The sequence below is a fragment of the Lepidochelys kempii genome, chromosome 1 (genome assembly GCF_965140285.1).
Source record: "Lepidochelys kempii isolate rLepKem1 chromosome 1, rLepKem1.hap1, whole genome shotgun sequence".
In the NCBI taxonomy this organism is placed as follows: Eukaryota; Metazoa; Chordata; order Testudines; family Cheloniidae; genus Lepidochelys; species Lepidochelys kempii.
The window spans coordinates 123,955,742-123,977,950 of NC_136380.1; the positions used below are offsets into that span (position 1 = coordinate 123,955,742).

General features: G+C 37.9%; 1 protein-coding gene across 5 annotated transcripts in view; it reads right to left on the minus strand.

Moving 5' to 3' along the window:
• Positions 1-22,209, minus strand: part of TUBGCP5 (tubulin gamma complex component 5) — a 48,912-nt gene that overhangs the window by 17,641 nt on the left and 9,062 nt on the right. For 3 of the 5 annotated variants that reach the window (XM_073353282.2, XM_073353318.2, XM_073353311.2), the window contains 15 exons: positions 21,938-22,076; positions 20,787-20,904; positions 19,372-19,461; positions 16,219-16,312; positions 15,636-15,882; positions 14,581-14,783; positions 13,948-14,063; positions 11,730-11,998; positions 10,288-10,486; positions 7,175-7,363; positions 5,379-5,561; positions 4,741-4,825; positions 4,513-4,633; positions 2,747-2,925; positions 1,367-1,492 (listed from right to left, as the gene is read on the minus strand). In XM_073353282.2, the coding sequence (XP_073209383.1) occupies positions 1,367-1,492; positions 2,747-2,925; positions 4,513-4,633; positions 4,741-4,825; positions 5,379-5,561; positions 7,175-7,363; positions 10,288-10,486; positions 11,730-11,998; positions 13,948-14,063; positions 14,581-14,783; positions 15,636-15,882; positions 16,219-16,312; positions 19,372-19,461; positions 20,787-20,904; positions 21,938-22,076 (2,358 nt within the window). The remainder of the gene's footprint in view (positions 1-1,366; positions 1,493-2,746; positions 2,926-4,512; positions 4,634-4,740; positions 4,826-5,378; positions 5,562-7,174; positions 7,364-10,287; positions 10,487-11,729; positions 11,999-13,947; positions 14,064-14,580; positions 14,784-15,635; positions 15,883-16,218; positions 16,313-19,371; positions 19,462-20,786; positions 20,905-21,937; positions 22,077-22,209) is intronic. The other 2 variants (XM_073353301.2, XM_073353291.2) reach the window with 2 other exon arrangements.

Here is a 22,209-nt window from a genome sequence, read left to right on the forward strand (position 1 = left end):
GGGTAATGCAGGCAGATGAAACTCTATGAAGGATGCCAAGTAGCTTATGATGTGGTTCTTTAACCTCCTCAGGATAGATCTGCAAAGAATCCACAACCTTCTTGATAAGGTCCTGCCACTTTACAATTCAGAATTGCCAACTCTCAAGCGTTAAATTATACCAAGCTGAACTCCTTTATTGAGTATGTACCAGCAGAACTTTATAGTCTTTAGTTTAAACCATATTTTGAGTACCTGAGGAACCAGCAGCCTCATGGGTACCGGGCTGGAGAGAAGTAGGGGTGGAAGTCACTGAAGTCATCAGAGACTGACTTCTTTGAGGTAGGTTCCCTACCTGGAAAACTCCAGGGATAGTCTCTGGGAATCTTATAAAAGGAATCGTGCTCTCAAGGAGTACGATTCGGAGACAGCGAAGGCAGCGGACTTACTCAGAGACCAACATACAGAGGAGGTCCCTTCACCAGTGTCAGAGGCTGGGCATAGTGAGCTCTCCATTGTGAGGAGTCAGTTAGAGCTCCCTGTTAGCTCTAGATTTTAGTGCCAGACAAAAGTTGCACTTTTAGAAAATATGAGACTCCCTGAGGCAACAGGTGCATGAGGAGTGTCAGTCACCGGGAATCCCCGCTAGCACAACAGGCAGCATCTGAAACCAGGAGAACGTAGCATGCTCTCCCAGTAAAGTAAAAATTCCCAGAAGAGGAGACATTATCGATCTAAAAGCCATATATATAATTAAAAATCTTTCCAAAAAAGACAAAAACAACAGCTAAAACTACAACCAAATACTAACTACTAACTATAATAAACTAACTACTAAAAGAACTAAGGCGACACAGCTGGGGTAAAACAATGCAGACAACTGATAAGGCTTTGTCTCAGGCCAATGCAGGTAAGAAGGAACTGAGGGTGGTTTGCTCATGCAGTGCTATAGAACAGCACAGAGCACGAGACTGAATAACACGCTCGCGCGGGCCAAATGAACACTGCTCTGAGAAATCTCCAATCACAGGTACAGTGGGCACAAGAGCCCCTGGAGTGGAGCACCTATAGGGACAGTACTCAAAGAATCACCATAAATTCCCATATCTTCTAGCCACAGGTGACCCATGTACAATTTGAAGTAGAACTGAACTGTATAATTAAGGAAACTATTCTGAGTGGGAAGCAAATGCAGGTTTACAAGGAAAATGAGTCTCAATTGTAACTCTGGAAAGTTATATGGATGGATATAGCCATATAGCCTCTCCACAATATCTATAATTACCATATGTAAAAATCCAACATATACTGTATGATTTGTAATGACAAACATTTTCTCCCTTGTTAGGCTGAAAATACCACGTATTCAGTTTTACTTAACACATACCTTTTCTCTCAGCAGGCAGCGATCATGGATTGTAGACAAATATCTATAATGAATTTTAATCAGTTGATCTAAGTCTTTGGCTTCTTCTACTTGGTGCTGAAACTCCAAACCTGTACTGTGAAGAATCTTTAGAAGAAAAAGCAGGGAGGATTAACATGAATACTACCTCTATGACTGGAATCCCCATAGTTCTTTTCTCTACAATTCTCTGGGGAGGTCTTTTTAGAGTCTGAACCTCAATTATTCCCTCACTCTTCCCCTCTTCCATCACTACCTTTGAGGTTCAGTCTGATGGCCACCATCCATATAACCAAAAACTGAACTCCCTTCAACATGTCAATTATATTCTTTAATTCAATAGAGCAGCGGTTCTCCAACTTCATTGCACTGCGACCCCCTTCTGACAACAAAAATTACTACATGACCCTGGGCGAGGGCTGGAGCCCAAGTCCCGCTGCCCCAAGGCTGAAGCCCTCGGACTTCAGCTTCAGCCCTGGGCAGCAGGGCTCAGGCTTTGGCTTCAGCCCCGAGCCCTAGCAAATGGAACGCTGGCCTTGGTGACCCCATTAAAATGGGGTCACAAGTCACTTTGGGGGTCAAAACCCACAGTTTGAGAACTGCTGCGATAGAGAGGGCTGCTGTTGTACCATGGACTGAATATGCCACTTCTGTAGGTGTTGATTCAGGGCATGCTACCACCATTAGAAATCCCAGTTCCTGAAGGCCTAGGAATCAAGAGACTGGGACTGGAAATAGAACTCAGAACCTCTTGCATAACACAGAGCATCATCATCAAGAAAGTGGGCCAGCTTCCATCTGTTCTCCTTTCAAAAAGAATGTATTAACACAGAATTGCAATACATATACAGTAGTAGGGTAAGTGTGGATCTACACAGGTTCCTGCTTCATTTAAGAGAATATAAACTTTTGGAAATGGATATTAGTTAACTCCCAGAGACACCCATGTAAAGACACAACTTTTGCAGTAATGCTATTAGGAGTGCAGAATAACAGCAGCTTACTGAAATCTATTGTTTCTCTTGACATTAACGTCCTTTCTTTGTAAACCTTTGGGGTGAAAAGTTAGACTGAAGAAAAGTGTTACTAATATCAAAGAATTGTCCACATTAAAAACTCCTGAAGTCTATTTAATATTTACTAATTTAAAATGTCTGTCTTAAAATTCAAACAAACAATCAGCATGAATATTTTCAATATACATTCCTTTTTAGTTCAGGACTTAAAACTGAACAAAATACACATTAAGTGAAGACGTTACTTATTTACACATGCTTACTCAGAAGTTGTTTTGCATTATTAGCCGTTATGACTACAGTTAGAAATTCCTACAATATGTCAGATTATTGTAAAAGGACGAACCCTGGTCATGATGTAGTTGTGTAAGCTGTTAACAAAATGCATGAGTTTCACTCGTAAGAGGAACATACGGTGAATTTGTTGTTTTATAAGTTCGGTTTGTGATCCAAACTGAGGAACTGTCTCTTGTTCTAATTGAGGTCCTTCCTTAAACTGTGGTTTTTCAGTAGCATTTACTAGCTCTAAAAATGGAAAGGAAAAAGTTTGGGTGAATATTTATAAAATAAATAGGTATTAACTGCATTTAAATATTAATTAAAACTAAAAATGTATCTTTTTTTAAAAGTTATCAGAACATAATATACTGAAATAGCTTTTGTCCTTTAATTCAGATACTTTATCAGTAGCTACATAACAATCATATATTAAAATCGTAACTGGGAGGAGATATTGTGATGCAATTAATTAATGTCTGCTACGTATTAAAGATAGAAAGTGTTATGTAAGTGCCAAGATTTATAAATTACAATATTAAAAAAAATTACATGAACATAAACTGTTATCTCCACAAAATAGAGAACACTTCCAAGCCCAGTCACACCCTTACAAATTAAAACTCATTTTAGCAAATTAGAAAGTACAGTTCTCAATACCTTCAGTGACAATGATCCAATAGGGTTATGAAAGTCTTTAGGTGAAACCTGAGCCCAACCACTCAAACTCTCTGGATGACATAGTTATTTATTTTCAAAGGTTAAGCAGAGTGGACTACCTAATATAAAACTCTTAATAGTATGAACACCAAAAGGCTACTGAAGTGGAATACTGGAAAAATCCCTGACCCTTCTCCCCAGCACTCCCACACACCCTTCTGATCTTGACCACACAATTAAAGAGCCCATAGACATTCTGCCAGCACAGGAAAACTAAACTCCCAAGTACACATTCTGACCTACATAATTTTACTTTGTAGTTTATAAAGGGTAAATAACTATTTTCACAACCACTTAGGACAGGAAGTGATGTTACTGGTAAAATCATGGCTGTATTTGCATTAGGATATGATGCACAGGACTTCCTTCAGTGGCTATGGCTGAAGAATAACTGAGCAACAAATCTCAGAGATTTGAAAAACAAACAAAAAAAACTATCGCTGAATTAAGGGATGGTAGGGGTCCTTTGCAGACAAAGTAGGACTGACCAATTCTGTATTTGGTGCCTAGATACCATAGCACAGTGATGGTTGCAAAAGAAATGCCCCAATAAATATAGCCAGCTATATTTAATAGGTGTGTTAAATGAGACACAGCTATGATGAACTCTGTAAAGCCATCAAGGATCCAACTAGTTTATAATCTCTTATCCTGGATGCTCATACATCCATTACCACAAATGAGAGAAATCTGCCATCAAGATGGATGGACATTGCCCCTAGCAATGTCAATTTTACTTCAAAACTTGACTTCCAAAATCATTTAACTGCTTACATAATCAGGAAAGGATTCTCACCGTGGGCCTTATTCGAACACCAATGAAGTCAATGGAAAGACTCCCATTCATTTCAGTGGGTTTAGATGAGGTCCAATGTGACTTTCACACTGCTCTGCTGAGCAAAATTAATTTAGCAACTATCTTTCCCAGTGCCTTGTAAATGCTACATACAGGGGCTATTATGCTGCAATGCTGACTTTTCAAAGAGGCTACTGTAATACTGGATGTATTCAAACAATTGTCAATAGCATGGATACCAATATGCCATAAAACAAGACCTTATATTTTCAGTGATACAGATTTAAGATTAACAAGAACTATTTCAAGAAATTTCTTACCATCAAATCGTAAAACATCTAAGCTATACTTGGCCCACTTTATTTGTAATAAGAGAAGAAACACTTGATTGTAAATTTTTTGACATTCTAAACTTATAACTATATCCACAGGCCAAGGGACCTAAAGAGGAAAAAACACAAAAAAAACCCCTTAATTTGATGGAGCGATTTGCGGTTACACTTCAAATGTATTTTAAAATTAAAGCAAAAAAAATCATTATATTTTACCTTGTAGCTCAGTGTTAAGCCATCTAAGGTATGGACAGGGAGTTTCTTCTTTGCTGTATCAACACTTTCAAAAGATATAGACAGCCTACAAAAAGAAACAAAAACTCTAGTTGCCAATTGTTTGCATGAAACTCATGGTTATCTTAAAATATTTTGTTTTAATCTGTCATTACTAAATATTAGTGATCAGATTTAACCTGGTAGGAAAAGATTTGTAAAGATACCTCTGCTCCAAGCTTTGTAAAAAGATTGTTTGACAGAATTACTAATGAAGACACTATTGCAAGTGAATATATAAGGGAACTTATTGTGGAGGAAAACAAAAACAAATCTCTACAGGTAAAACGTAGTTCTAGTGCACAGATTAATTAATGCTCTGATATTTTAAGTAGATAATCATATGCTTACTTCCACCATACTGCACTTTGAATACTCTATCAATCCACACAATAGTTTCTAACTCAAAACGCAGGGACAGAATGACCCAAAGTGGTTGAACTTACACCTATACCGATGACTAAGAACACAATAGAGCCTAATATTTATGTATTTCATAAACCTATCATTTCAACAGGAAGGGAAAAGGAAATTGACTTTTTCTTTCACTGTTACTTTAAACTTAATCCAATGCGTTTTACCTTGAACTGTCCTCTGGGTAACGTTGTCCAACTGCTTCCTGGAGCTGGACATTTAGAAATGATACATTCTGCCAAGTTTCCTTTTCTCTTATTTTATCAAAAATAGATGTGTAGAAATCATACATAGTATCCCCAGCTTCAAGCAAGAAAAAGTTTCGCATTGCCTGCAAGTACTCTACCAGTCTAAACAGAGAATACAAATACACAAACATCTCTTCAATGTGCATTATAAATCTTCCTTTAACATAAAATGTTACATTATGTAATGCAAACCTTTAAAAGTCTCATCACAACAAGAACTCCCAATTGAATCCCATACTCCAATGAAGTTTATTATACATTATTTTTTCACATAAACGTCACTTAAGCTCAGATGTAGCAAAATACTTAACCACGTGCGTAGCTCAAAGCATTGAAAGCAGTGCCACTGACTTCAGTAGGACTAGTCATGTACTCAAGCACTTTTCTGGATCAGGCCCTCAATTCAAGAACAGCTTTATGGGAGAAATATTGCAGCTCTCTAACTGCAGAGCCTGAAAAAATTCCAACGTCACTGGGAGTTTTGCCTAAGTAAGGGCTCCAATATCAGTTCCTCATCTGTTAAATAAGGGGAAGAAGGGGTAGTAGTACTTCCCTATTTCACAGAGGTGCCGTGAGGATGGATACATTTAAAGACTGTAAGGCACTTAGATACTATGGTGATGGGGGCCACATCCATACCTTAAATGGAAAGATGGTGACCTAGGACTAGCTCAGAGGTCATGAGATCAGGCCACTTTACTCACAGCATGACAATATCACATAATTAGTGGTAGTGTAATGGCCAAATTCCAATTTAGATAATCATACTCTGTCTTCCTAAAATTTCTCCTATATTTTCAGCTGAATGTGTGAAAGCCTGGTTCCACTGAATTCAATGATAGCTTTGACATTGACTTAATTAGAGCCAGGATTTTACCCATTGTTCTTTCTGGGAATATTTACATTTGTCAATTTTTAACTCAGTTTTAATACTTCTCTACCCAGAAGTACTTAATACCATAATCTAGTGTCTCAATTAAGAAGTTTGTTTACCTTTAAACATTATTTAATTAAAGCAAACGTATTAAAATACTATGTTTTTCTCAAGCTACTAACACTTTACTTTTTCTTTATCATTATTATTTGTATTACAATAGTGCTTAGAGACCCAATCAGAGACTGGACACCCACCATGCTTCATGCTGTACAGATACTAAGAAATGGTTCCTTAAAAAATGACCTTACAAACTAAGGGCATGTCTACATTTAAAAAGCTACAGCGGCACTGTAGTGCAGCTGCACTTCAGTATAGACGCTATTTACATCGACTGGAGAGATTCACCCATCAGTGCATGTAATCCACTTCTCCGAAAAACAATAGCTAGGTCTTCCATTAACCTAGCGCTGCCTACCTGGGGACTTATATCAACTTAACTATGCCACTCAGGGATATGAATTTTTAATGCCCGAATGATGCAGTTATGCCCACATAATTTTCTAGTGTAGACTAGGCTTAAGTAGGCAATACAGAAAAAAGGGATAGAACACAAAAGAACAATGAATAGAGTGACAGTTGGAAAATATTATGTTAATTCCATGTTTTATTAGTGCTTTTGTTATTGTTTATCACAGCAGAATTAGAAGAGAAGATTAAACAGTTTGTAAAAGATTTCAACTACAAATCAATTTTCTCAAAATAATTGATGCTTTTACAGTATGGTATACCAATGATAATGGAATATGCTTTTTAAGTAGAATCTAATTTCATTTCTTACCTGTAATCCTTCTTTAAAGTTTGCATTAGGTTGCCACAGCATTCCAGATATTGCTTATCTATGTGAGGATAAAGGCAAGACCTCAATGTCAGTTCAAATGTCTGGCACGTCACTGATTCAGAGGATCTATCCACGCAAACATCACCACCAGTAAATTTTTCATGAAAGTCACTTTGCTCCAAATACAACCTTCAAAATAAAAAAAACCACTGTTTAGCTGGAAAGGAACTGATCCATATAATACCTAACAGAATGTGTCATACATTTAAAACTTTGTGGTCTCATTTAGCTTTCTGCTTAAAAAAAAAGGCATTGAAAAAGTAGTAAAAATTTCATTCCAGTACTGGTAACTCAATGGATATTAATGCCTTAACTCAGACAAACCCATTATTTCGAGTGACTATTCATACAACAAGGCATAAGAGTACTAGTTTGGATGATGTGCTGTAACCACCTAGTCACTCACTGTGTTTATGCCAGTTCTTGTTGTAGTTCTGAAAAGCAATACCAGTACAAATACTGTAGACCTCAATAAATAAGAAAAATATTTGTTTTATATGGTCTTTTAGGGCTACGCTGTCATATAAGGCCTAAACAAGGGGTTATTGGTTTTCATATATTCCAAGCCAGAAAGGACCACTGTCGTGGTCTAGTTCGTCCTCCTGTATAACACGTCACAGAATTTCCCAAAAATAATTTCTAGAGAATATATTTAAAAAAAAAAAAATCAACCTTGATTTAAAAATTGCCAGTAATGGAGAATCCACTCTGACCCTTAGTAAATTGTTCCAGTGGTTAGTTACCATCACTTAAATATTTACACCTTATTTCCAGTCTAAATTTATCTAGCTTCAACTTTCAGCCATTGGATGCAGCTATACATTTCTCCGCTAGACTGAAGAGTCCATTGTCGAGTACTTGTTCCCCAGGTAGGTACTCAGATGGTAATCAAGTCATCCCTTAACACTCTCTTTGTTAAGCTAAATAGATTGAGCTTCCTGAGTCTATCATTACTAAGGCATGTTTTCTAATCCTTTAATCATTCTTGCGGCTCTTTTCTGAACACTCTTCAATTTATCAAAATCCTTTCTGAATTGTGAACACAGAACTGGACATAGTATTCCAGTAGCAGTCGCAAAAGTGGCAAATATAGATTTGGGTAGCCTGCGTACTGGTGTAAGAGGGGGATATTACTTCAATGCACAGACACATAAATCATAATCTCTCTCTTAATGGGATAAGACAAACCTTGGAAGTTAGGAGAACTCCAGCCCTAGGCAGGGGTGGAAATATGCTGCTGGAGCCAGCTATCGGGTCTCTAGAAGACAGGTAACAACATGTGATGGGGGGAAAAAAACCACAGTCACTCTCCCTTCCAACCCTCACCAGAAGGTGGGTGTTTCCATATAGTGTCCTCCAGTGGAGGACATGGGTCACTGGGACGACCTGGGAGAAGGGGGAGCCCAATATGTCTTTCTTCTCTTCCCTTTCCCTCTACCCTGCTACAGCAGCTCTAGCAGCAACCTGGTGTTCCTAATGAACCACATGCTACTGCCTGCTGTCGTGGCAGCAACGGCAGCTTGGCCTTAAAATTTTCCTGTCCAATTATTATTTTGGCACATTGTCAACAACATTTGCCAGAGAAACAAGTGAGAGAAGGTAAATGGCAATTTGTAACAGTATATATCTCAGCAAAAGCTGGACAGAATTTAATCAGACAAAGAAAAGTGCTCCGGTAGCCTCAGGGCTTTCCCCCACTAAATACCCAAGGCCAACTGGTATAATATTATACCATTAGAAAATCTCTGAGTCAGACATTTAACACGTAGGGTATGTTTATATGTACAGTGCTGTAGTGGCTTAGCTGTACCGATAAACCTGTGCGCTGCAGCACATCTGGTGAAGACACTCTATGCTGACAGGAGAGAGCTCTCCCGTCGGCATAAAAAAACCCACCTCTGCAAGCAGCATAAGCTCTCCCACAGACATAGTGCTGTGCACACGAACACTTATGTTGGTGAAACCTCTGTCACTCATGGGGGTAGAATATTCACATCCCTGCACAACATAAGTTTTGCAGACATAGGCTGTAGTGTAAACATAGCATTAGTAAGCCAAAGCCAATTAGTTTATCAGAGTAGGGTCAAAATCATCATTACAGTACAGCAAAAGCTATCAACGGGTAAAATCAGTGTAGTGCAAGTCCGGTTTCCATCACTTCAGAGCAGAGATCGTCTTGATCGACAAAAGGACTGAGTTAACCAGCCTATCAACTTTTAAGAGAATATTCTCATCCACTGAGAGAGATTATGTACATAGCTCAACTATTAATTACAGTATTCTTAGAATACATTGTACCCTGTTAAACTGTAAGGTTGTTAACTTCACAATGAAAGCTTTTAAATACAACCAAGAACTAAAGGCACCATTGTTACATTAGAACTCTTTTTGAAAAGCCAGAACACAGATCTACCTATTGGTACGTAACAGAAATAAATAGCTAACATTCTCACCACTAACTATTATGACCTATGTAAGACTGTTAAAATCAACGTATTGCTGCTCTGCTAGTTTCCTCACATTACCCTATCACAAAGGAACAATTATTTTTGTGGCCTTTTTCCTGAAAGGTTTGTTTTAAACTACTGTTAGTACCACAGTAGAATTTTGCAAGATACATCTTTGTGATGATAGGCCAAAAAGAAACATGTTGATTCAAATGAAAGACATTTTACATTATGTGCCATGCACACACATTAAAAATATTACATTTTTCTACAGCATTTGTTCTATCATAATTCGAGAAATGATATCTACTTTTTTGTAATAAAATTTGCCATGCTAGAGACAGTTCCCATTTTCACTAAAAACATTTAAGTCCTGCTAGATGTAGCAGGCATATATAGAACCGTTCTTGAATACTCATTTTAATAGTTTATATTCATAATGAACCTTTGGCCATTCATAAGATGCCTGAGACAATACTTAGCCGTGCTCCCCTTTAGGCTTGTTCCTGAGCTTGTTTGTTTTAAGCAGCAATAGCAAAAAGTTGATGCCTTGTGGCTTCTGACAACACAGTGGTGAGATCAGTTATCTTTCAGATGTTCAATTACCTAGCAAAGTTAATAGCCAGCAATGGATCATGAACATCATCCAGCTCTAAGTGTCTCTCTGCTATAGACTGCATCTTTATCAAACTCTGCTTTGTAGCTTGTTGTTCTGTAATAATATCTGGAACAGATTCTTCCCCATGCCGCAGACGGGACTGCACAGACTCCAGAAATAGTGTGTACAAACTCTTTCTTTCTGCATCTGAAATGGATAGTAAAATATATGGTAAATATTATTCTAAGAAACAATGTTGATTATACTAGAACAACTAAGTTAAGGAGATTAACACAAACCCAGTTTTGCTTGTTATATTTCCATATGCAGCATCAATAGAATCTAGGCTGTGATTCGCAAGGTACTTAAGCACACATCTAACTTTAAATATTGATATTAATAGGACTATTTATATGCTTAATGTTGGGTACATACTGAAATATCTTGCTCAACTGGAACCTAAAATATGAAATTAATATTTCTGAAAATATTAAACCCTTAAAGACTTTGGATATAAAGTAACTGTCAGCTATTAATACAAAACTTGTTTTCAATGACAGTTTACCCTCCCATGCCAAAAGGGATAACACAGATGTAAAAGAGGGTGCAAAACAGTTCAAAGTCACCTCACTCTACATTTAAATAGAAAGGGACTTGTATAACCTACAAATAGCAAATTTATATTGTCCCATGTGAAGACAATAGACATCACAGCTCCCACTACTGTCCTTTGTGTACCATCACTGATGATGGTTACTCCAAGTATTCAGCATGCCTACAGTTATATCAAGCTCTTTGGGCAGATCATCAACGGGCTTTCCTCAAATCAGGAATCCTATTTATTACCTATCATTCCTAAACCAATGAACTACTTAGTAATGGGAACCAATAGATTAATCACATAATAAGAAAATAGTTTTATGGTTTGAAGAAAGATCTTAAATAGTACAAAGTAACAAGAGAGAATTTAAAATAATGTTTAAGAGAAACTTAAAACTGAGAAAAGCAAAGAAATTCTGAATTAAGGTAAAAATTCAGTTCTCACATTGTCGTGTGTCAGGGGTTTTGGAACAGAACCAGTTGTTTCAAATCAGATGTGGGTTACAAACCACACAGTGCCAGCATAAGGAGAGTTATATACTCTAAAACAGGAGTTTTCAAACTGGGGGTTGGGACCCCTCAGGGGGTTGCGAGGTATTACATGGGGGGTCGCAAGCTGCCAGCCTCCACCCCCAACCCTGCTTCAACTCCAGCATTTATAATGATGTTAAATATATAAAAAAGTGTTTTTAATTTATAAGGGGGGGGTCACAATCAGACAGTACAAAAGTTTGAGAACCACTGCTCTAAAAACAGTGGATTATTAAACAGTGGAAACACGAATACACCCTAAATACACAAATGTTGTTAGACACAGACAAGAATAATATTTTACACAATTTATTTTCACCTCTTGATGCAGCTTGCCATGGAGAATCATCTTTGGATTGAAGGTTCTTCAACAATTGCATGGACTTTCCAGCCATGATGATTTGTTTTAGTACTGGTTTCAGAAAGGAGACCATTGTGTGCTGCCTACTTGAGGGAGCCTGATCACTTCCAGAGCTGGCACTGGCATTATCACTCATTTTCTCTTCATTCTCCATCTTTTCCGACACACTATATAATGTGTAGGTAGCATACCAAAAATCCCTGTGATTAACTGGGACATTTTTGTTTCTGCAACGGAGAGAGAAAATCGTTACACTTTATCCTTTTAAAAAGATAAAGCTTCACTATTAAATAATAATATAAATCTTTCATTTATATTTCACCTTCTATTTGGAATGATCCCAAAGCACTATAGAAATGACAGAATCATAGAAATGTAGAACTGGAAGGGACCTCGAGAGGTCACCAAGCCTCGTCCCCTGCACCGAGGCAAGACCAAGTCTAGACCACCCCTGACAGGTGTTTGTCCAACCTGTTCTTTAAAACCTCCAATGATGGGGATTCCACAGACTCCCTTGCAAGCCTATTCTTGAGCTAAATTACCCTTATAATTAGAAAAGTTCTCCTAACAGCTAACCTAAATCTCCCTTGCCGCATATTAAGCCTATTACTTCTTGTCCTATCTTCTGCAGACATGAAGAACAACCGATAAGTTTTCTTTGTAACAGCCCTCAACGTATTTGAAGGCTTATCAGGTCCCCACTCAGTCTTCCATTATGGAAGGTTTAGAAAAACTGGCTTATCATTTTTGATATTCTCCTCTGGTCTCTCTCCAATTTGTCCACACCTTTCGTAAAGTATGACATCCAGAACTGAACACAGTACTCCACCTCACAAGCACCAAGTAGAGCAGGACAATTACCTTCTGTGTCTTACATACAACGCTCCTGTTCAGACACTCCAGAATGTCATTAGCTTTTTCCGCAACTGTGTCCTGTTGTTGACTCATTCAATTTGTGATTCACTATAATCCCCAAATCCTTTTCAGCAGTACTACCACCAATTATTCCCCATTCTGTATTTGGGTATTTGATTTTTCCTTTCTAAGTGAAGAACTTTGCAACTATCTTTATTGAATAACTCACACAAAGTAATCACTTCACCTGTGATTGACACACAGTCATCTCTAGAATGATGGTAACTTTAACATTGCACAATAGATTATTAGAACAAGAAACAAGAGACTACTTGTGATGGGGTGGACTAGTGTCCTGCCACACCCATCCCAAGAAAGGAGCAGAACAGTAGTCCTCCAAGCAGCCTAGAGTAGCTGCAGGGGAAGCAGACAGATAGGCTTCAGGGAGCAGCCAATCAGGGCTCAGGAGGGCCATATAAATGGAGTAGCAGAGCCAGAGACAGTCAGTTCCTTGCTGGAGCTGGAGGAGTACATATAGTGCTCCTGGCTGGCCAAAGGGAACTGCAGCACCATGGACTACTCAGTGCTGGCTCCTGAACCTGAACTTAGATGAGCCCTGAGGTAAGGGTGAAGCTTTGGTGAAGATGGGACCATGGGGAAGTGGCCCTTGGAATTGAAGGCAGTTTTGCTAAAGGGACATGGTGGCACGTGGCTGCTATTCTTAGCGTTCCTGGACTGAGACCCAGAGTAGTGGGTGGGCCTGGATCCCCCGCATAGGCCATGGAGAACTGGTCTACAACCAGACACTGCTAAACCCCCAGAAGGGGAACTGAACTACTTAGTAGCCCAACTGGAGATCTTAGACCAGGATAGACCCAGAGGGCAAAACTATTGCCTTCAGAGAGAAAACCCTGGTGGTATAGCCCAATACCAGGGCTTGAACTATTTAAAGATCACAGACACACCTGCCCAGAAGGGGTGCTCCTGTGAGACGGGTGCCATGCCATTACACTAATACATACAACTGAAATCCAGGAGAAATGTAAGTAACCAGACCAAATGCTCAAACTGGAATTTATTCAGGAAGTTAATTATTCTAAGTGCCATGGATCTTTAATTACAAATGACTGATGCTTTTAGGTTTAATAAATAAAATAGAAAGACAGATTTAAAAAAGTAGGATTTAAAAAAAAATCAGATCATTTCTAGCTGTTTTATCAAATGAAATTATTGTCATGCCACCATCCAGTTTGTCTCTTCAACAGTTATAATGTTTATGTAGGCCACAATGTTTTGATCCGTTCAATATCATCATCCATACCTCTGAATGATAAATTCCTTAGCAGGATCAAACAAGTTACCGTGGACAATCCACTCATCCACTGTCTGCAAATAAGGCCTTACTGTTTCAACCCAGAGAGAAAAGAGGAGGGATACCTGAAATGAAGAGTAAACACCAGCTGCTGTGCGATTTTATAAATGTCGGGCAAAATTACACATACTATTTCAAATAAAATAGCTACTATACACTGCAGAGAAGCCAATCTAAAGAACTGTGCAAATATATATTTATGGTATGCGTGTGTACATACTATTTTTTTAAAAACTTGACCAAACATAATGTTGAACTAAAAGCAATGCCGTGCAGTCAGTTAAATGTAAGCAGACACCCTGCAACCTTCTCCACACTTCTTTCTCAATGCCCTTCAGTCCTAACCAGAAACCTTCATTATTTCCAGTCCTAAGTCTCTTTTGAGCACAAAGTGCCAGCCACAGCAGATTGTGTGGTTTATACTGTAGATAACTGGAGAATAGGATGAGACCAAGACATGTACTTCATTTGTGACCTAACAGACTTATAAATCAATTCTTCAGTGGTAAACTTCACATAAAAACTTGTTAAACAATATTCTAGTTACTGTGTGTCATAATAAAATAAAAAGATCTGACATACTGTTTGCTCAGATGCTTCTCCAACGTTGTCATATTCAAGAATAGCTTTGTAGAGTGTATTAAGCAAATGAGATGCTCTTAAAACATTTCGAGTGTCAGGTGGTACTTCTGCTACCCCTGTGCTGAAAACTTTGTGAAGTACCTTAAGCTGTGCCAGTCGAGGTGACAACTTATCTACTACTATTGAAAGAGTGACCGTTTTGTCTGCAAAACCAAAAATATACAAAGATAACCATTTTTAGCAAGTTTATATAATTTTTAAATATTGTATAGCATTTTATACAACTATTTTGTATCAACTGTATCAGCAACTGTATCAGCAACTGGTGTTTACTCTTCATTTCAGGTATCCCTCCTCTTTTCTCTCTGGGTTGAAACAGTTGTATTTGTATAAGTAGGGGCATAGCGAGCAGATCGAGGGACGTGATCATTCCCCTCTATTCGACATTGGTGAGGCCTCATCTGGAGTACTGTGTCCAGTTTTGGGCCCCACACTTCAAGAAGGATGTGGATAAATTGGAGAGAGTCCAGCGAAGGGCAACAAAAATGATTAGGGGACTGGAACACATGAGTTATGAGGAGAGGCTGAGGGAGCTGGGATTGTTTAGCCTGCAGAAGAGAAGAATGAGGGGGGATTTGATAGCTGCTTTCAACTACCTGAAAGGGGGTTCCAAAGAGGATGGCTCTAGACTGTTCTCAATGGTAGCAGATGACAGAACGAGGAGTAATGGTCTCAAGTTGCAGTGGGGGAGGTTTAGATTGGATATTAGGAAAAACTTTTTCACTAAGAGGGTGGTGAAACACTGGAATGCGTTACCTAGGGAGGTGGTGGAATCTCCTTCCTTAGAGGTTTTTAAGGTCAGGCTTGACAAAGCCCTGGCTGGGATGATTTAACTGGGAATTGGCCCTGCTTCGAGCAGGGGGTTGGACTAGATGACCTTCTGGGGTCCCTTCCAACCCTGATATTCTAGGATTCTATGATTTTCATAGTTTAATCTTATTTGTACAACATTCTCACATTTTCCTATTATAAATTAAATATCCCCTATACTGTACCTTTGTTGATTATGCATTTCTCAATTTCAGTAAGTTCTTCTTTGAAACTAATGAAGTACTTGTACAAGGCCCACATAAAAGCTTGGTAGGTTCTAAATGGGGGTTCTGTAGTTTTCTTGGGAGTGGAAATGGTTCCAGGTATTACATTTTCTGAGCTGTGCCCCATCACTTCATCAATGAACTTCTGCAGCCTAAACACAACTTGTCCATATGCTGCTATCTGCTCCAACACTGATCTTAAGCAGTTCTACAAAATAAGGTTTTTCAGAATTATCTAATGAATATTAATCCTTTTTCAAGACCAGAAATCCCAAGAGATATAAAAGGTAAAATGACTGCTGAATTTAAGAGATAGTGAAATTATGTTTATCACTGAATTATCATCTTTTATGGCATCCGCCCACTCAGTTTTGTTTTATTAAATCCAAATGTGTGTTGCTTAAGTTAAAAACAGGTGTGGAAACACTGCTATTTTTCCACAGGAAGTTTAGTTTCCTATCCCCCAAATATTCAAGCCCTCTGAAGACAGGTATATTAAATTATGATTTGAATAAAATCAACCCAGGTTGATCAAATAACTTACATGGGTCAAATGAGTTACAATAATGTCATTTCTCACAGTCACCTTTCCCTCATTCAGCTGAAATATAAAGAGCTTTTTCACCCCTGAAAGAAGCCTGGAAAGCAAGAAAAGATGAGCATTCTTAAAAACAAATTCATCATAATTATATGGATTAGAAAATATAAATCAAATCCTTAAGAGGAAAATTTAGTCTTGCTTACCTGAAAATTTCCTTTCTTAAGGTAGGTCTACACTTTGAGCTGGATGTGTGATTCCGAGCTCCAGTAGACAAACGCATGTTAGCTCTGATCAAATTAGTGTGCTAAAAACAGAATATAGCCACAGTGGTACGAGCAGCCCCGAGTCCATGCCTAAAATCTTGAATGGGATTATCCTAAAGGCAGCTAACCCTTCCCGCTCCTCATACCAGTGTGGCTACACACTATTTTTAATGTGATAGTTCAGTCAGAGCTAGCATGGGTATGTCTCGTCAAGCTGGGAATCATCCCCCACTCAAAATGTGGACATACCCTTAAAGTCAGAGTTTAAGGCACGAGGGGACCACCAGATCATCCAGAATTAACTCCTGTAAAATCACAGGCCACTAAATACCACCCAGCCCCTGCCATGCCAAGCCCAACAACCAGAATTAGATCAAAGTACTACAGTCCTCAAGAAACTCAACAACTGAGTGCCACAAGTAGAGAACAAAATGGACCAAGGTGCACCAATAACTGAGGCCCTTGCACTGGCAAGGAACTGATGTGGTGGTATAAATTCAGATGATCCTAGCAAGTGACCCATGTTGCAAAGGAAGGTGAAAACCCTCCCTGCAGTGTCCCTCCCCTATCTACTCTGGGGGGGAAATCCCTTTCTGATCCCACATATGGTGATCAGTTAGACCCTGAGCACGTGAGCAACACCCACCAGCCAAGCACCTAAGAAAGAGAATTCCCCATACAACCTCAGGTCATCAGTCCCCCCAGTCTAGTGTTCCATCTCCAGCAATGGCCATTTTTTCTTCAAAGTAATAAGATCCACAGATTCATTACAATGGTACTTCAGCCTGCTTGCAGTCTGGGAACGGAACTAGACCTGTCAGTCACTGGCAGCAGTATACTTTGAAGAAAAAACAAAACATTTTAAATTCCACATAATGAAAACAAACCCAAATCCTTGGATGACAATTTCCATCTCTAATCTGGATGATCCATTTGTCTCCATGGTCAGCCAGATCTGTGAATCATATTACTCAAAAAAAGATCTTTTCAGCTAAGCAAGGGTAAATTTTCCTGTTCTTCATGCTAAAATCCACAGATATGTTAGTGGGATTTTCATAGCAGTGTTCCTCCAGAATGTGAAGTAGAATCATCCTTTAAATATGGACCTCCAAAACTAGGTAGATAATACATAAATATCTCCTCCGCCTTCTGCTGGGCACTAGGGCATATTGAAGAATTAACCAAAAGGAAATAAATTGCACTGGCCAATATTCAATTACCAATATGCAGACTTTGGTGAACTAATGGCTGCCCAACAGATCTCAATGCAGGAGATGTAACTACTCTGCCTTGAGATTGCTAATGCTCCTAAAGACAGGACTTTGATGCTCAACCAGAGGAGGAATATTTCTTGAACTTACTTAGGGAATGACAGTTTGGGGACTAACTGGCTACATTAAAAGTACAATACTGTTCTCATTAGAGAAAGCTCCTAACTTCAAATAAAATAAACCCTCATCTGATTGGAGACTGTAACCTGAAACCAGGTTAAATTTTGATTGGGGAAAACTGAGGAACCTTCTGGTATCATAAAATGACTGGCAAATCAGGTTCTGCCCCCAAACTGCAAGACGGCTGAAGCACCATTGTAACAAATTTGTGGACCTTATCACAAAGAATGGGACATCAGGTTAAATTTTTGTCCTAAAAAGCCTTATGTTGGGAATTACTTTCTGTAAATTCTAAAAATTCATTTAAGATAATTTACATTATTATACATAAATATTTATAAATTGGATTTCCAGCCTGACAACTGAATCCCTAACAACAATTATCACAACAACAACAAAATTTTGAATTAAAAATCATTAAAACATCCTCAAATCCTGTCAGTGGCAAACCTATAGGATAAGAAAAAACCTGGACACAAAAGTCTTAAACTTCTCTGAAGCTCAACTAACCCATGTCTGGTAGATTGTTAAAGGAAGAAAGTTTCAAAGATGTGGGCCCTCCAGTGCACATCACAATGTCAGCCATATCTTAAGCATTTAACATCAAGAACTGATGGACTGTTACTGCTGTGTTAAGACACAGCATAAGAGAGGCAAACCCTCAGCTGGCCATATAAGGTTTACTAAATTGTAACCTACATTGTAAATTGCATTTGGAAGCCAAAAAAGTTCTGAAGCAGCAACTTGTCATACTTAAGAGATGCCAGCATTTTTTACAAGCTGAAACTTCCAGGTACCTTTCCAAGGTGGCTCTAAGTAGAGTATAATATAGAAATCTAGCACTGATACTGAAAAGGAGCAGATCACTGTGACAATGTAAAAATCAGAGAAAAATGGTTGCAACCATTAGGCCAGCTTGGAATAAATAGAGGGCATAGTAGCATGATTATGTGGCACTATTGTCACCTGCGAATCAGAGCAATAATGGGTCCATTGTGACCCAGAGAATGTAAACGATATTGCTGAAGATCAGAAATACATCTCCAACAGAACATACGGTCATGGTCTCAGCTCTTTCTTTTAGAGGTTTCCTCCTAACCCTCACTTGAATTGAGCTTTAAAGTATTTTTATAGTCAGAAAAATAAAATGACATCTTTTTACTCAACAAATCTACACTCTGTTTGTGCATTCAGTTCTTTCAATGTAAATGACAAAAATAAGTTTTTTTGTACTGCACAGTCAATACAGTTATGAAAGAGTGAGCTGGCTTATTTTCTGGCTTGTGCATTAAAACTATTAAGAAAATTGCAATTACAGAATCTTTATTACTGGTGATGGTGCACACATTAGAAAGAAAGCACACAGCAATATTTCTTTTCTGACACTGAAAGCCAACTGCAAATCTGTCTCCTAGGAAAAACACTATGATGCAAGATTTTTTTTTTATCATTTTAATATGAAATAAATTTCATATGCAAGTATTTCAGGGATTCCTGCTTACCAGAGAGTTTCCCGGATAACCTGTGTTTCAGTTACAAGAGTTCTTTCTTCTGGCATATATAAGGGATCACTGCTGTACAAGTGTTGGTCCCTAAAAGAAGAAAATGTACTATAATTAAAAAAAATGAAATCCCAGCTGAAGTGTTTACAAATAAGAATCAAGCAGTAATCTTAAGGCTCATTTTTCCTCTAATTTACACCTCTGACTTCAAAGACTTCAATGAAGTTGTGTGGGCTGTAAACAAGAGCAGAGTTTGACTCTAAACCTTTCTAGAGGCAAAAAAATATGAAAAGCCACCAAAATATTATCCAGTCATAGCCCAACAACCATTAACTAGCAAATATTTGAAGTATTAAATTAATTTTAATATTCCAACTCAAATGTTTAATTACTTAATATCCAATACCATACATAGTAATGTGATGAATACATTTTTTGACTCAATGATTATCAAATAGAACATGTAGCTGTTTTAAATATATTAAAGTCACAAGTAACCATAAAATTGGATCACAAATAACCCACAAATCCCACCTCCACCTCAAAGTAACACATGCTATCTCAAAAACTTGCAAAGGGAATGGAAATTCCTTCACCTCTAAATATGAATACAGGATCATAGGGAAAAGTTCTACAATTATTCATAGACCTTCCATGATTTCTTTACCGGTAGATAGATTAAAAGATTTTAGTGTAATATGTTAGGATTATTGAAGTTTTTAGTATTTTAATTCATTTTTATCACTGATAAGACTAGTTATTTATACAATTTCTTAGCTCAAAATTCAACGAAGCCAAACACGTTCACTGGCAGTGAATGTGTGCACAAACCAAATCACAATCTGGTATTGCCCTACACATGCTAAATTTGTCCAAACTGAGATTTGGAATTTGTGATAGACACAACAGCACTTGCTTTGTTTTAAATTCTGACATTGGGAAGGACAGTAACACACAAGACATTTTATGCATTTTTACTGGGGTGGGAGAACTATGACTGTTCAGCACAATAAGCAAAAGCTAAAATTATACTGGTTTCAGAGGAACAGCCGTGTTAGTCTGTATTCGCAAAAAGAAAAGGAGTACTTGTGGCACCTTAGAGACTAACCAATTTATTTGAGCATGAGCTTTCGTGAGCTACAGCTCACTTCATCAGATGTTTACCGTGGAAACTGCAGCAGACTTTTTAATTATACTGGCTCATTTTGTTCAATTTGCACTTACTTAGTTTTCAATACATAAATATATTTTAAACTAAATTAGTAACGAATGTTAACTCCATATTTTGGAAGAGTACACACATTTTACATTTTAACAGTACCACAGCTTAATGAAAATCATTATTCATTCATTAAACCATTATCTGGCTTTATTTAATATCAGCGGTGAACATGTAAGTGTTCTTTTTTTCTTACCAGACAGCAGCTAAATTGGAATGTAGGTGCAAACTGTGAGAAAAACGAGGAGCTCTTCCTGTCCAATATTGAGGAACCACATGTTGTTCCAGCCAGCTGCGCGCATCAGGCTCACCCACTGGTAAGACATTTGATAGTCAGTGAAGGATTTTCATTTACATAAGGAGGGCTTATAAAAGACAAAAAAGTCTCACCAGTAAGCAACCAAACAATGAATTGGCTTCAGGATACAGCTGCATTCAATTAAAGGGCTAATTACTTCTGTTTGCACTTTATTACATGTACAATCATGGTAATTGCAATTATAAGTTAGTTTACACACACAGGTGCCTGACCTTTTGAAAATCAGGCCCTAAAAATGAGGTATTTTAATATTTATATATTTTTCCATCTTAAGGCAATGTACTTTATTTTAGACAATTGTTGAAACAATATATACAAAACCTATATTAAAGGTAACAAAGTAAGGTGCCAAATACCAGTAAGCTCACCCAATAGTCAGTGTGCCCCTAATACTAGGCACTCAGTACATTACCTACAAATTATTTTTCCTAGTTCCAACCCCCATGACACTGAGCCTCACAGATAACCAGCTTCTATTCTAGGTGCAATATCCTATTGTGCGCTTTCCTATAATTTCACAGCTGTCATGGAAACCGACTGAAACCAATCTGAAGGGGAGCCATTAGTGTCCTATTTATTACAAGCATTTTCATTCATTGAATTATACTATACCCAAGCACACAACAAATGTTTTTCTTAATATCTGCTTTTATTTCAGTGTTAACATTTAATAACACAAGCTTTGTATTATGTCTAGATATATTTAAGTTGTGTTTATCTGATGTGCATTTATCCCTACTGCAGCCTTGGTGTGCATACTCCCATAGGAATAAATGAAAGTCTTTCCATTGACTTTAATGGAAATTGGATCAAACCTTCATTACACACAAATGAGGCATTACCATTTTACTCTGATAAGAGTAACTATAATACATAACCAAACTCAAAACCTTAACTATAGTGACAATACCAGAGCACTTTAATATAGAACTATGGAAGAATTAGGTAGCTACATATGAGTGAGAATCATTTATTTGGAATTCATTTTTTATGAGATCCCTCTATGAAGAGAATTTTGAACAACAAACCTTTCCATGTGACCTGAGACACTGTTTTCTTGTTTTGGTCTTGTTCTTCTTGTGGTGTCCTGTCTACTTGAATGCCAGAGTCTTCCCTGCTCAGAGGTTGTTGAGCATCCTCCTCCTCTTCACTTTCTTCAGACCAATCCTGTCAAGTATGACAAGACCAAGTATATTTTTAGTGTAATGTGCCTGAGGAAAGGAAGTATACTTAGTCCTTCTTGGCAGGGAAAGTCAATGTAACATGTCTACTTTCTGTCTTCCACTAAAAAAAAAAAAGG